Genomic DNA, 16,773 nt, shown 5'->3' with positions numbered 1-16,773 from the left:
CCGGAAGCGCGCCCAGCAGGACCAGCGCGAGGGTGCGCCCTAGTGTCGTCCTCCCGCCGCCGCGCACCCGGAGGTCGGTCGCCGGAACGCAAAGCCAGTGTCGGAGCGCACCCGGAAGCAGCGCCGGCGCCCCCGGCCGGCTCCTGTGGCGGCTGCTTCTCTGTCAGCGCGTAAGGGCGGTGACGTGTTTAGTCCGGACGCGCAGCCGGGCGCGGGTGCCGGTGCGGAGAGGACTTGTACGATCTAGACTCAGCAGAAAGCTCCCGCTCAGCGCAAGGCCGTGCTTCCAAAGGGCGGTCCTCAGACCAGGTGCCGACGCTTCACGGCTCCAGGGAACTTGTCAGGAGTGCGAATTCTGGGCTCCATCCCAGACGGGGCTGGGGCCAGCGCTCTGTGCTTTTACAGGCCCCCGGGGGTGCCCGTGCTAGACGTCCACGTTTGTTTATGCGTAACTTCATTCTGGAAAAACACTAGGTGAATGCGGAAAAATGCACCCAGCTGAGCCGCGCTGCGTAGGAACGCACAAAACACACGCACGCACCTCAACATCTCTCAGTGTCTTCAGTTCCTGTCGTGAGCCACAGCCATCCACATCTGGTGTTTCAACTTACCAGTGGGTTTCGGGTAACTCCCCATCGCTTCACAATAATTCACAGGCTGCAGCCCTTCCAATGCCCATGTCTAGAACTGAGAAATATAATAACCAAAACAAAAAACTCATTGGATTGGTTCAATAGTAGAATGGAGATGACAAGAGAAAAAGTCAGTGAATTTGAAGACAGATTAATAGAAATGATCTAATCTGACCAACAGGGGGAAAAAAAAGGAAAAAGAAAGAAAGAAAAAAGAACAAAAGGCACCTTCGGGACAATAACAAAAGGTCTAACATTCTTGCACTGAGAATCCCACAGAAGAGAAAGGGCTGAAAAAATGTTTGAAGAAGTAATGGCTGAAGATATCCCAAGTTTGGTGACACCTACAGATTCAAGAAGCTGAGCAAATAGGGTAAATCCAAAGACATCCATGGCCAGACACATCAAAATCAAATTACTAAAGACAAAAATTTTGCAAGCAGCCAGAGAGAGATGACATGTAGGTGAACGACCATTCTAATGACAGGAAGTGACATTTCTCAAGTGCTGAAAGAACTGTAAACTCAGAATTCTGTATCCAGCGAAAACATCTTTCAGGAATGAAGATGAAATAAAGACCTTCTCAGCTGAGGAAAACTAAACAGAATTTGCAACCAGCAGAACTAATCTAAAAGAACTGCTGAAAGAAATTTCTTCAGGCAAAAGGAAAATTATACCAGAAGGAAACTTGGAACATCAGGAATGAAAGAAAAGTAACAAAAATAGTAAATCTCTTGGTAAATGTAATAGACTACTATTCTTGAGTTCTTTAAAATATGTTTGGTGGTTGAATGCAAAAAAATTGTCTGATGGGGTTTTCAATGTAAGTATAGGTAATATATAAGACAGCTATAGCATAAATGGTGGGGGTGAGGAGACCTATACCGTGGTAAGGTTTCTACATGCCAATTGAAGTGATAAAATATTGATATAAGTAGGCTGTAAAAAGTTGAATACGTATTATATAATTCCTAGAGTAACCACTAAATAATAATAATAGGGAATAACAGGAAAATCTCTGATCACTTGGCAATTAAATGATACACTTCTAAATAATCCCTGACTGAAAGAGGATGTCTCAAGAAGGGAAATTAGAAAATATTTTGAGCTGAATAAAAATAGAATTTATAGCATTAAATGCTTATATTGGGGAAAAATCATCATCTAAGCTTGGATCAATCTAAGCTTCCACCTTAAAAAATTAGAGCATGTACTATACACTAGAAATTTGCTAAGAGAGATCACACACACACACAAGTGTGAGGTGAAGGATCTGGTCACTAATCTTAACGTGGTAGTCATTTCACAATATGTATCAAATCATCATACTGTATGTCTTAAGCTTACACAGTGTTACTTGTCGATTATATCACAATAATTGCTAGGCAAAAAAGCTAGAGTGGACCAAGTCAAGTAGAAGGAAAGAAATAAAATGTGAGAGAATTCAGTGAAGTTGAAAGTTCTATTATATATACTTTTTTGTTTTTAAAGCTTGTCGATACACACTGACTTGCCCATTAATGGGTTACAACCCAATTTGAAAAACATTGCCTTTTTTTTTTTTTTTGAAAAACATTGCTTTTTATAACATAACTTCCAGAGGGAAAACTTCTGGACTCTCTTACTAATTTATAAGTTAATATCTGGGATATAAACAATTAAAAAATTGAGTTGAAGGCCTCACTAAAGGATGTAATTAACGAAATTTGTCCTCCTTTGTGAACCCTTCCTGACTCCATCAGGAAGATAATCCCTCCTGCTTCTGTGTTCCCAAATAGTACTTCTTCAACAAGCTAATAAACATTTTCAGGGTACTGAGGGGTGTAGCATACTGTTGGTCTCTCTCAAAATTGGGATCCCTGAGGGCAGAGATCTTACTCTCTCCTCTAGCTCCAGATTTCCTTTATGTGGGTCCAAGCTAGTGCTATTTGCTATATTTGAGATTTTAAAATTTTAATTCATTAATAAAGCAATAAACCCATTACATGTTAACAAAAATAACATTTTATGAAACTTACATTTTCCAAAAAACCAACCAGGAAAATGGCAGTTTTACATTTTTGCAAATCTCTTTCGTCTGACTTAATAGAAGATTTCCAGATTCTCCTATCTGCTTCTATATTCAATCTGTTGGAATATGGTGTTTTTGGTTGAAGTACATGAAGAAAATCCACTCATACACACAGATATATAGTCAGAAAGGGAGTATTTTAGGAGTCTTTTAAGAAGTTGTGGATATTCTCCAATACTACACCAAAATTCGACAAGTGGTGGTTTCTCAAAGGTTAGTTGCACTGTGGAATCTGCAACTCTTATCAATGTACTTTTTGTGTTCTGTTACATCTGGTAATGTGAATGGATTGTTTATGCATTCATGATAATATCATAGATGGGTCATTTGGAAAATATTGTTCCATTGAACTATACGGATCCACCAATTGTGGATACATTTAACTATTCATTATTGATTCAATAATTAATAAATAATTCATTAATATCATCACTTTGATTTCATCAGAAGGTAGCGGGAAGCTGTCAAGCTGACTGTGGTAGATTAAAATTTTCCCTCAAAAACTCAAATTTTATGATTGGCAATAAACACTCAGTTGTTCAAGTACAAATGGCATTCCAAGAAGAGTGGCCTGTTTGGGCCACAACTTACACAATTGCACAAATGCTTTTCTTCAAGACAACCAAGAAGTTTAGGCGTACTTCCATTCAGTCACACAAAATACTGAAGAGACCGTGAGTACTGTGAATAAAATATATAATTACTGATTCATCAAGTGCATTGTTCAGTGAATGCATGGCAGTGAAGAAAACAATGAGTACTCAGTACCACTGCCTTGATTTGTGCTAAGGCACCAGCAGTCTGACCCACTGTTTATGCGCCAGCAGTGCAGATAGCAACACAGTGAAAGTATTATTGGATAAATAATTTTGAGCTAACAGCCCCTCCACAGACCACATTTTAATTGTTAGTCCAATGAAAAAAGTGCACTGCCAGGTCTCTGTATTCAGCTGCCCATCAGATGACCCTCATTAGGATCATCAAAATAAGTCATTATACCCTTGAATCATGGGGCCTCCTCACCTGATTCCATACTCACTAAGCAACCTTGTGATAAATGAATTGCCACCTAGTTAAACTTCAGGCAGAAAATGCTAAGTGGCTAGGCTGGTGCAATTGCTTGGTCCGCCTGTTACATTTCTCAGTGTAAATTAGTAAACTGCCATTATGCTTTTTATTAAAGTCTCTTACGAGCTTTGTTGAGTCAGCAGCCCTGAATCTAATCAATTTGGGTACACTGACAAGGTAGTTTCTGAGAGTAAATGCCATCTTATGAAAACTTTTCTGTACAATTTTTTTTATGACACCTTTGAAATTGTCTACATAGGGATGACACTTTATGAAAATTTCAAATATAAATTCAGAGATTTTTGGAGTCTAAAAACAAAAACTGACATGTAAAATGTTAAATACCCACAAAGTATATTTTCTCCAGGAATTTTTTTTTCACCATTATCCTAGTTATTTTGGGTTTTTTTGTTTGTTTTTAATCAGACCGGCCTTCCTTTTAATTAGTGTTTTTTTAAATTTATTGGAGTACAGTCGCTTTACAATGTTGTGTTAGTTTCTGCTGTACAGCAGAGTGAATCAGTTATACATATACATATATCCCCTCCTACATATATCCCCTCCTTTTTAGATTTCCTTCCCTTTTAGGTCACCACAGAGCACTGAGTAGTTCCCTGTGCTATATAGCAGGTTCTCATTAGTTACCTATTTTATACATAGTAGTGTATATATGTCAATCCCAACTCCCAATTCATCCCACCCCACCCATTCCCCCTTGGTATCCATGTTTGTTCTCTACATCTGTGTGTCTATTTCTGCGTTGCAAATAAGTTCATCTGTACCATTTTTCTAGATTCCACATATAAGCGATATTATATGATATTTTTCTCTTTCTGACTTACTTCACTCTGTATGACAGTCTCTAGGTCCATCCACATCTCTGCAAATGGCACTATTTCGTTCTTTTATGGCTGAGTAATATTCCATTGTATATATGTGCCACATCTTTATCCATTCCTCTGTTGGTGGACATTTAGGTTGCTTCCATGTCTTGGCTATTGTAAATAGTGCTGCAGTGAACATTGGGGTGCATGTGTCTTTCTGAATTATGATTTTCTCTGGATATATGCCTAGGAGTGGGATTGCTGGGTCATATGGTAGTTTCTCCAGGAATTATTAAAATACTGTTATTGGGAGTTCCCACAAACTGCACAGCATGGCCAGAAAAAAAAAAGTTTGTTTAAAAAAAATATTGTGGGAATTCCCTGGTGGTCCAGTGGCTAAGACTCTGTGCTCCTAATTCAGAAGGCCTGTGTTCGATCCCTGGTCAGGAAACTATATCCCGCATGCCACGACTAAGAGTTCGCGTGCTGCAGCTGAGGATCCCACACGCTACAACTAAAGGTCCCACATGCTGCAATTAGGACGCAGTGCAGCCAAATAAATAAATAAATATTTTAAAAAATATATCGTTATTTTCTGAATTCTTGAGATAACTGTTTTTTTTTTTTTTTTGGTTTTTTTGCTGCACCACGCAGCTTGTAGGATCTTACTTCCCTGATCAGGGATTGAACCCAGGCCCCTGAGTGAAAGGGCTGAGTCCTAACAACTGGACCGACAGGGAATTCCCTGTTCTACTCTATATAATTTCTTTAGTTATAGTCTGGTGCTTTGAACAGTGAACAAAAATTCTTTAAGGTGAGATTTAATTACGTGCAGGTACACAGAAACTCGCTTGTTCAACCTTCAACTCCTTTCTAGCAAGTCTTCCTGAAGCGTAGAGGCTGGAAAGCTATAAACTACATTTCCCAGATTCCTTTTTGCAGTTAAGGGTGTTCGATGTCCTTTAGGTTCTTTCCAATCAGATGCACTAAAGCGAGCCTTTACTTTGGAGCCACGTCCTGTGGGAAGGGAAGCAGGTGAGCCTGCGTGGAAGGTGGTGGAGGTGGACATGGAGCTGGCAGCCTCACTCAGCAGTTCCTGATCCCAGCACAGGCAACAGCAATGTGATGCTCCAGTTCTGCAGTGAGGTTTTGGGACATATTTCGGAAGATCGGGTAATTATTCTGTGAGCTACCTATATACCTCAATAAACCCTGTGAGTTTTAAACCACCTTGAGTGAATTCTGTTGCTTGTAGTCAAGAACTGACCACTTCACATTTTAATTACATTTCCTTTAACATAGTCATGTTTCTGGTTTCTTCAGTTTTATAGCAATATATCCTTCCTCAATTGCTTTTCTAAGCCGAGACAATGTCCCCTGTATATAGTTAAATGCTATTTAAAAAGTCAGGGGCTTCCCTGGTGGCGCAGTGGTTGGGAGTCCGCCTGCCAATGCAGGGGACACGGGTTCGTGCCCCGGTCCGGGAAGATCCCACATGCCGCGGAGCGGCTGGGCCCGTGAGCCATGGCCGCTAAGCCTGCGCGTCTGGAGCCTGTGGTCCGCAACGGGAGAGGCCACAGCAGTGAGAGGCCCATGTACCGCCAAAAAAAAAAAAAAAAAAAAAAAAGTCAAACCACTATGGCAATTGTTTTAGGATACAGCTATAATTTTATTACAAAACCATTCTTTTGGCATTAGTTGGTTACAGTGATAGCAAGATACTGTGAGTGTGGCAGAGCAGCTCTAATGTAACAACTGCACTCCCTGCTTTCTGAACTGAAATGTAAGTGACTCACATCCTTCACATACGCGTTGCCTGCAAACATTAACGCTGCAAATCCTGACACATACACCGTTTAGGGCAGTTGCTGCTAAGGGGTTACAGTGAATGCTGAAAGGCTACCAAGTTCCTCTGGGGACTTCCTGTTTCTCCTCCCTCCCCTGAATCACTTTGCTTAACAAGAATAAAATCACTCAGAACCAGTCTGAACAGCATTAGCACCCCAGGAGCATCACACTGGGTTCATGTTAAAAAGCAGTGCCCGTGTAATGTACGTTTCACACCACAGGCAAAGGGGATGATCGCTCTGGTTTTTAACTCCTGCGTTAGAGTCTCTTAGAAAAATAAAAGCATCCCATCAAGTTCTTCTAGATGGTGTTATTGCTGTACATTTGTAGGTGGGTCACTTTCTGTGCTGTGTTTGCTTTGAAGGGATCTTCCAATATATCTCCAATATTCCTTTCTTATAGTGTCCTTTTCTTTAGCTAGGATTTCACATAACTGAAAATGAACAACAAAAATTCATTAAAGGAAATGTGTAATTCAATCCCTAGGGCAAATGCATTTGGACTAGTACAGTTTCATTCAGGTCGTGATCAAATGAGATACACCACTAGAGTCACATACTATGTGCACTAGTGATATGGGTGTCACCCTAAACAGCAGAATAGCCCTGCACGGAATTCTGAGCGGCTGTGTTGAAAGGGGCATGAATACTCGTGTCGCTGGGCAGACCCAGCTTTGAGACTCCAAGAAGAAATCGCTGAGTCCTGCCAGCTTACCTCTAATGCTTTATTAAGAATGTCCTCCTTGTTGTCACATTGGTTTTCTAGCATGTCTTCATAGATGTCCACGAGAAAGGCAATTAGGTAGGGGGAACTGTGACTTGGTTGTAAATCAAGTAATTGATTTAACAGGTTGGGATACTTGGAAAGACCACGATCCTGCAAAATCCTAAAAAAAAAAAAAAAAAATTATTCCCTATTTTTAGAGGGAAGAACAAAAATAGTAGAAAGATCAAGAGAAAATGACCCCTGTAATATAAGCAAGAAAAGGAAACATTTTGAATGAGGTTGAAATGAAATGAAATTTTTAAATTAAATGTGAGCTTTATCATACATAATTAAGAGCTGGGTAAAATTAGCTAAAAAGAATAATGAAGTTTAAAAATAATCATTTGTAAGTCAAACTGCAACATACAAAATTAAAGGAAAAAAACTCCATTTTCTTAAAATTAAAAGTGAAGGAAAAAAACAGGAGAGACATTTCTGTGTCTTGAGATGGTTATTCATCCCTTTAGCTCTCCAGATATTATAGGCCCCAACCTCTGACAGATCTCCAAATGTGACTGAGCTCCATGCTTTGTGCATTTTGGGCCTGTTTCCTTGGAGACCCTTAAGTTTGACAAGGAGCCGGGTGATGTCAGTGGCAAGAGAAACCTTGCTGATTTAAGGAGTGAGACTTGTAACAGGAGATCTCCGGAAATGACAACAGAAAGGGTGGCTATGTGTCTGTGCAATCTGTTTCTAAGTGATTTGTCTTGTCTTCCCGTGATCCTGAGCTGAACAGAAACTGGTGTGTGTGTTCCGTTCTGTGACATAAAGACCCCAGGATTCATAAATGCAGTTAAAATTGTGTCACTGTCTACTCATGGACTATTCTAAAAACTGTGCTGGTATGTGCCTGGGAGGTTAAGGAAAGGGTAGAAGGTACTGTTCTTAGGTGTTATCATAACGCTATTACACTTCTGCTCTTAGATCCAGAAAAATGGAAAATTCTTTAGTGTCCTTTTGGAATCTGATTATGGAACATATTCCAAGATGACTCATGTTAGCAGGTTAAAAAAAAAAAGCAAAAACAACCTCTTACCCTTTCAAATAGTTCCAAGCACTTTCATTATGTGGTACTAGTTTGATCATTTCCAGAGTGTACCTGTAAGAAAAAGACCACAAATAAACGTGTATAACTCTGCAAGAGCAGTGCAATAATGAGAAACAGTCTTCCTATGGTGGTGGCAGAGCCTGGACATGAGCTTTCACTTATCTCTGCTGGTGGACTTGGTACCTCCCTAGGTTATATCTGAGTTAGAGACTCCCTCGTGGCTGCAATGGTCAATTCTTATTTACAAAGTAATATGAAGGCTCAGTTCACAAATGGAAAAGAAGTTAATGTTGGAGACTGCCCTCTGAAGGAGATGTCAGCTACAACAAGGAGACTGTCCTTTTTTCGCTGAAGCAATCTTGGGGAAAATGTCTAAGATCTACTTATGCCAGAAAAATCATTACTCATTGAAAAAGGAGAACTAAATAATCCTGGAAGCTATAATAAAAAACAGACAAGCATGGAGATTATATAGACAAAGAATAAAAATAAGAAACCAACAACAGCATATTTCTTATATTCCAAAACAAGAGTACCTGCAAACTATGATGTTATTCCATTCCAAATGGACGCTCCCTACTTTTCTCTTCCCCTCAACCAGATTATTAATTGTAATTTAGATCCAGTTACAAAAAATTCCAAGGGAGTTACAGAACTTTGCTTCACTATACACTTGCTCAAATTAGTGACTGACTAAAGTTTAGTAATCTTAGTTTTGTTGCAGTGCTGTTTTAACAGCATTTTTTTTCACAGAAAGTAATAATAAACTCATTCAGCATTATGAAAATTATGAATATTATAAAGAAAGAAGCCTGGAGAAGAGAGTTAAGATAGGACACTAGATTGGAGACTGTGTGTGTGTGCTTTTTAAAAATTTAAATCACCAGAACCCTATATATAGAACAGATAAAATTAGAGCCAACTGCCCTGATCCAAGCAGAAGTAAGGGCAAGGGAGATGAAAGGCAGATGTACCATGAAATCAGCTCTTCCTAGGAGCTGTTGAAACAACTTTTATAATTAAAATATGACTATGATCTCATCAGGCTATAAAGATAATAAACATATTCAAATTTCAAACAAGACACTGAGACAAATTAGACAAAGTCAGAAAAGAGGTTTATGGATAGAATATAGAAATTCATGCCAATTCAGAAATTTCTAGATCTTATAACAGCATTTTGTATGCTACAGCAGTTTTCAACTGGGGGTGATTTGGGCTGGGGTGGGGTCTACTACTGAGATATAGGGCATAAAGGCTGAGAATGGAGCCACACATGCTGTAATGCACAGGACAACAAAGACTCATTGGCCCAAACCCTGCACGAGAGTAACATGGCATCTGGGGACTGTTATCTAAAATTTAATGAGATAGTTTTAAAATAAAGCTTCCTAGACACCATGAAATCTGAGTTCTTCTCAATCTACAGTAGCAACAATATTTTAAGAAACTTAAGCCTCTACAGTAGCAACAATATTTTAAGAAACTTAAGCCACTACAAAGTAAAGGTTTACTATACACCAGGGGCCCCCAACCCCCAGGCCGTGGACCACTCCCCATCGCTCACATTACCACCCAAACCATTCCCGCCACAGCCCCACCCCATCCCCAGTCCGTGAAAGAACTGTCTTCCACGAAACCAGTCCCTGGTGCCAAAAAGCTTGGGGACCGCTGCTATACACTATATTATTCGTAAATTTATCATTATAGGTTTCACCTAAGTATTCTGTCCTATTACTTCCATGAGGGTAGGATTGGGGCAATCTTGATCTTTGCTGTATCCCAACGCCTTTATGCCCTGTATCTCAGTAGTAACATGAGACATGGTAGGCACACAAATATTCTTTTAATGAGTGAACAAGCGAAGATTACTAACTGGACTTCTCTCTCTAATACAGCACGATCATTGTAGCCCATGGTGTTAGAAATTACGAAGTATCTTTGGTTCCAGACAGAGTTATTTCTCACATCCTCTTTGAGAAGTTGGTCTACATAATGCAGCTCATTATCCCAAAGTTTAAATTCCTAAAAGAAAATACAAAATAAAACATCCAATTAGAAATGTCCTATCATCTATTAACAACAAAAATAAATAAATAAAACTTCAGCAAAGCTAAGCAGGTAGAAATGAAGACATGGACTCATCACATATTTGGAGAGGGATGCTGAAGGTCAAGGAAATGGCGGGGCAAGAAAAGTCATCAAAGACAGAGGAATGGCGATGAGGAAGGAAAAATGAGGAAGTGAGAGTGAACACCCAGAGTGGCTGTCATTCAGGAGCATCTTGTGGAAAACAATTTAGATACCAAGCAGCATGTTTTAACTTTGACCCAAGAACTACTCTAAAGAATTAAATCAAAAGAAAAAAAAAAAAAGCATATCTAACTAAATGCTTATGCATTGTTTACAGTAAAAATGTGGAAGAAAAAAACCAAACTCAGTGATAAGACAATGATTAACTGTACTACTGTATATTAATTTGATGTGATTTGACATTACTACATATATTAAGTAAAAGGGAAGTATTCAAAAATGCTAAAATACATGTAGATAAATATACAATTGGATTTAGATATAAATTTTTACATTACAAAGCTGTTTTAATTTAAAAAATTATGGAGAGAACAAAGACAATTTGAAAAAGGAGTAAAAGGTCAAAACGTACAAATGCCACAAAAGTTGGGGATGTTAACTATGAAAAAGCTAACGGAGATACATTGCTTATTTGATACTAGCAAAAAACTAGAATTTCATAAAAAAAATACTAAATGTCTTTAGAAAATGTATTCCTTTAATCAAATTAGGAAAAGTTTAAATTTTTAAGCAATAAATTTTTTGGTGAAATACTCTTGGTATAATGAACAGTGCAGAAAGTAGCAATCCCTGGAAAAAATTCACTGGACACAACACTACAATTGTTTGCTGGAATAAATAAAAATGCCCAGAGTGGGAGTTATAACTATTTTTTCTTTTTTTTTTAAAGATTTTTTTGATGTGGACCAATTTTTAAAAGTCGTCATTGAATTTGTTACAATATTGCTTCTGTTTTATGTTTTGTTTTTTGGCCCCAAGGTATGGGGGATCTTAGCTCCCTGAACAGGATCGAACTTGCACCCCCTACATTGTAAGGCGAAATCTTAACCAGTGGACTGCCAGGGAAGTCCCATAACTGTTTTCTTCTATTCAGGACTTAGCATAAAATTTTAACAAGTGGGCAGAAATAAAATATACAACAGTTAACTGTAAAATCATATTTCAAAGTTTAAGCATGCAAAACCTTAATATGTAATATGTCCTTGTTAATTAAAATAACACAGCTGTATAAAAAATCTACAATTACTTTTTCTATTCAATTTGCTAGCAAATACATGACTCAAGTTCAATCCAAAAAGTATTTAAAAAGTCACTATTATTATTCTTTAATGTGAAGTTACTCACCAACATATCCAAAGAGATTATAAAGGCTAACCAACATGAAGGATGTCAGGTTTAATTAAGTATCTAATAATTCTTAATAATTATATATTGTTTGTAATGATCTACATGTGTGTTTAAGTATACTACAATTTAATAGTAATTAAATTATTTAATTCAGTTAAAAAAATAAAAATCTGTAAAACACAAGAAAGGCAATACCTGAATAACCCATTGTCGATGTTGCCAGGCGTGATAATTCTTTGCATCCTGATTAAGAATATCAGCAATAAACTCAAGCTCCTGAGATGGGTCTCTCAGCCATTCCACTAGCACTCGCCTATGATGCCTAAAGTCAAGAGAAGAAGTTTTGTGTTAATTTACCCCAAAACGAAAGTATCCGCTGCATGTGTTAGGTGATGTGGAGGGACACTCAAGAAACAGCAATTTATCTCTAATTCTCAAGACTCTACTAGAAAGAAAAGGTACTACAGAATAAACACTATGAGAAAAAATTTCAGAACACTAAGTAACAGCTGAGAAACATAAAACAGTGATTTGCACGTAAAATGAAACCAGATAATAAGAGCTTAAAGAAGGTTTATCTCAAGCTAAATCTGAAAGTACAGTAATCTCTTGACAACCACAATACCGTGTGAAAGAATTTTTCAACATGCCCAGATGTCACAGTGAGATTATGGGAAATGTGATACTATTTTATCAAGTATGGAAGCCCCTCTGGTTATCAACATGCTGTCAGTTTTCCTTAAGTCCTAAGTGCCACCATTCAAGCAACTTCTTATTCCACCAGTTTGTGGGCAGAATGGAATTCACTTCTTGTCTGGCAAGTAGCTATGACAAGTTGCAAGTCTGTCGAAAGAGGAGTTTCTGTACCAGGAAAATACTTCTAAGAGTTCTCTACTGGGTTCTATTTTTATAATTTTCTTTAGCTGAAATATTTATAAAAATCTATTAGTGAAAATGTTCTAAAATTCACTGTGGTGATGGCTGCATATATATACCCCTTAAATGGGTAAATAGTATGATATGTGAATTATATCTCAGTGAAGCTGTTTTTTAAAAAAACCCATTAGTATTCATTATACTAAAAGTGCGCAGGGATGATGGGGGAAAGGGGAAAGATTTAATGCTTAATGGGTGACCTATTCTACATGCATGGAAAATTTAAAAATTCATCTTAGAGAATATTAAGGCAAGAAACTACCAAGAGGAAGATCCTAGAGGGAACGGTTTCCAAATAATTTAAGAAGTCTTCCAAGTCAGTGAGCACAGTAATAATTTATTTTTCCAGGTTACTGGTAAATTCTATAATTCAGGAAAAACTTAAGAATTAGGTCCTCCAGTGTGTCAAAAATGACTTCTCAGAAAAAAATACTAAGAAGTTCTCTCTGATGTTCTATGATTTAAAGAGTATTAATTAAATACAGGGGTTTGATCTTACAGCATAAGTTTTCATAGTGAATTTAATAAAAAGTGACGTGGCATACAGGATTTGCATTACTTGTACTATACTAGTTATGATAGCAACTAGCGGAGTGGGCAATTTAAAATGTACCGTAATTAAAAACTGCGAGGTTTCCAACAGCAACTGCTCTGGGTTTCTTTATTTCTTTTTAAATTTTTAAATTTTTATTTATTTTTGGTTGTGTTGGGTCTTCATTGCTGCACACGGGCTTTCTCTAGGTGCGGCGAGCGGGGTCTACTCTTCGTTCCAGTGCGTGGGCTTCTCATTGCAGTGGCTTCTCTTGTTGCGGAGCACGGGCTCTAGGCATGTGGGCTTCAGTAGTTGCAGCACGTGGGCTCAGTAGTTGTGGCATACAGGCTCTAGAGCGCAGGCTCAGCTGCTGTGGTGCACGGGCTTAGCTGCTCCGTGGCATGTGGGATCTTCCCGGACCAGGACTCGAACCTGTGTCTTCCGTATTGGCAGGTGGATTCTTATCCACTGAGCCACCAGGGAAGCCCACTCTGGGTGTCTTGTATTTTGTTTTTCATAACGATAGGTGACAACGTGTTAATGACAGTATCTGCAGCGTCCAGAAAAAGAAGCTACTTCTCTTCAGCAAAAACTAGATGTAATCAAATGCTGAGAATGCTTGTGATGTCTGGATTTTTTTTTTCTTTTAAGATAAAATGGTACATAGTTTATATATCTCTTCAAGTACTTTTCTGGATTTTCTTTTGGCCACAACACACAGCTTGTGGGATCTCAGTTCCCCGACCAGGTACTGAACCTGGGCCACGGCAGTGGAAGCGCTGAATCCTAACCACTAGACCACCAGGGAACTCCCTTCTGGAGCTATAACCTCCAAATATTTATATAAAAGCACCTTAATTCCGAAGAGTCAATGCCTTTTAAATGAGGGACTGAAACTCTCTAGCTAATCACTTTTGTCAATAAAACAGCTCTTTCATAAGGCAATTTCTCAGGAATGCAACCATCATGCACTTACAAAGAAAGAAGCTACACAGGTAAAGTTGTTTAAAATTCTACAAATGGAAATCCACAACAGCTAGCACTTCCATGCTTTGCCAAATGTTCAGTTACTCACTGTCAGATCTATTATGTTCTAATTCTTTGAAAATTAAGTATCTACTTATGGTTTGTACTCCTTAACGACCGTATTTGATCATGCAGATTATTATTAGCCAACTGGGCCAGAGAGCAGTTCACTCTCCGCATGTGTCCACAGCTGGGGAGCTGTTCCTTCTCCTAAGGCTAACCTATGTGTTGGATCTCTTCCCAACTCCAAGCAAGCCCTTGCTCTATCCCCCTTTTCTCCAGAATTCTCACCTTCTCTCTTTCTAGTAACTCTCCCCACACCATGAAGTCTTTGCCACTTTGGAAAAACAAAACCCAAAGACAGAGCCCTGAGTAGCTGCTTGCTCCGTCTTCTCTCTCATCAGCGATTCAAGCACTGCTCCGTGGCTCATTTCCTCTTCCCACCCCTGCCCTGCCCCACCCCTGGTGGGAGGACTGCTCGTGCCAAGACCAGTCACTGGCAACTGCCTAACTTAAAAATCCCACGGGTCATCTCTAGCCCTTGCTCTCCTCGACCTCTCAGCAGCAGCTGATACTGCCATCCACCCCTTTCTTCTTGAAACTCTCCCTTCTCTTGGTTTCTGTGAGGACACTAGCTTCTGGTTTCCTTCCTCAGTCGTCCTGGACCACCTCTCTGCCTGACACTGATGCTCACCAGTGTTCTGTCCCCAACCTTCTCTAATTCTCCTTGAGCATCCTCATCCAGAGCTGTGACTGCCACTCCAGAGAAGCATTTTTCAGTCACTTACTGGACAACTGGACAACTTTACACAGGTTTTCCATAAGCACATCAAGTTCTACTTTTCTAGTACTGAATCCACCCTCCTTTCGCAAAAATGTGCTGCTTTGTTTCCCAAAATTCCCCAAGTGGTCAGCACCACCATTCACCCAATGGTCAAGCCAAAAATATAGACATCATTCTTCTCTGTCACTCCCCTGATAAGTTTAACTTCAAAGCCTGTTGCTTCTGCCTCCAAAACCTCTCTCACATCTACCCTTCTCTCTCCCATACCCTACCACACTCCCCCCTGGCTCCCACACTGCCAGTGGCCCACCAGAACTGTGAGCCTGTTCCGCTATCCTCCACCCTGCTGTCAGGGTAAAGCTCCTGAGACACAAATCTAATCATACTACTTCCTTAATTAAAATTTGTCAGGAGGTCTCCACTGCAGCTAAGATCAATCCCCAAACCCTTACCAACGTTCATAAGGCCCTTTATGATCTCGTCCTAGGGCCCCCAAATGTACTCTAATCACATGCAATTACATGCAGTTCCCAGAGTGCACTAAGCTCTTTCATGCCTCTTCTCCCCGGAATATTCTCTTTGCCTCAGCAGTCTTTCTTCTCAGAAATCCTTAAATCTCAGGCATAAAGACAGGGTGTGTGTGCTAGTCATTACCCGGGAAAAACATCCAGTGGAGGAAAGCCCTGCATGAAGAGCAGGCAGTCAGTGGCACAGAAGTGAAGACAGCTCTTGACGGTCACCACGCTGCTGCTTCTCCTTCACCATGACCACGGCAACGCCACCTCCTCCACCTCCTCTTCCTCGACCACCACCTCCATCACCACAGTCGCTACCATTCATGGGGGGCTCACTAAATGCTGGGTACTGTCCGGACTCTTTCTTTCCTATTTGTTCTCGGTCCTCCTGTTCCCTAACTTCTCTTTTCCCCCACTGTGTCCTGCTCCCCCATCCTCTTGTCTAAGCTAAGTTAGGGGCTTAATTTTTAGAACAAATACACACTGTAAAAAACCCTAACATTATATTTTTCACACTGCTCTGTAAAATAACTGGTTTTATTATTTGCTTTCCCTTTTAGATGGTGTCGCATTCATTTTTGTACCCCCAACATCAATAAGAAATTTTTAATAAACAAATGAATAAAAGATGAAATACCAGAGAGTCATTTTATAACACACTGAATAGAAACATTTTTTCAGATTTTTCACTCAATTTTTTTCCTGACTCTAGTACTATTACGTGCTAATGTCGAAGTCTGAAATAATTACGGCAGCAAACATTTGAGTGTTAACTATGGGTCAAGCACCACTTCAAGCACTAAACATAAAGTTATCTCAGGTACTCCCAACAACACCGTTAAGCCTGGTGACATTAGCTCCAATGCAAGCACTGTAATCATAAAGAAAAAAACAATTCCCTATGGTTTCGTCACCCATTGGCAGGTACTATTAGCATAGTGACTTATTTCCTTCCTATTTTCATCTTACCAAACTTGATAGTTTTTGGGCTGTTCCTCAATTATTGCCGTGATGTAGTTCATTTCCTCATGTAGATCCTTTTGAAGTGACTTTAAGAGAACTCTCCGAAAATGCCTACAGCAAACATCAAGCATCCAAAGTCTCATTACTCCACATAAATTGCCCAGCCACAGTATCAAATGAAGTCACAAGACAACAACATAGACACATTTTTGGTAGGTATTCTATATAACCAGTAATTTAGCAACTTAACGGCTTGTCGTTGTCCAAACTCATACAACTATCTGATGAACAGAAGAATAAGGCATTTTGAAGCAAAATAG

At 39.4% G+C, this 16,773-nt stretch overlaps 1 protein-coding gene across 2 annotated transcripts in view; it reads right to left on the bottom strand.

Moving 5' to 3' along the window:
* Window positions 1-6,240: 6,240 nt before the first annotated feature.
* FNTA (farnesyltransferase, CAAX box, subunit alpha) overlaps window positions 6,241-16,773 on the bottom strand; it is a 30,236-nt gene continuing 19,703 nt past the window's right edge. Inside the window, exons 4-9 of one of the 2 annotated variants that reach the window (XM_030834469.2) lie at window positions 16,460-16,564; window positions 11,893-12,019; window positions 10,133-10,281; window positions 8,245-8,307; window positions 7,158-7,329; window positions 6,241-6,876 (exon numbers count right to left, since the gene is read on the bottom strand). In XM_030834469.2, coding sequence (XP_030690329.1) covers window positions 6,754-6,876; window positions 7,158-7,329; window positions 8,245-8,307; window positions 10,133-10,281; window positions 11,893-12,019; window positions 16,460-16,564 — 739 coding nt within the window. In that variant the 3' untranslated portion in view covers window positions 6,241-6,753. The remainder of the gene's footprint in view (window positions 6,877-7,157; window positions 7,330-8,244; window positions 8,308-10,132; window positions 10,282-11,892; window positions 12,020-16,459; window positions 16,565-16,773) is intronic. The other variant, XM_030834477.2, reaches the window with a different exon arrangement.

Source organism: Globicephala melas, chromosome 21 (assembly GCF_963455315.2).
Source record: "Globicephala melas chromosome 21, mGloMel1.2, whole genome shotgun sequence".
NCBI lineage: Eukaryota > Metazoa > Chordata > Mammalia > Artiodactyla > Delphinidae > Globicephala > Globicephala melas.
This window is presented reverse-complemented; position numbering and strand designations above follow the sequence as displayed.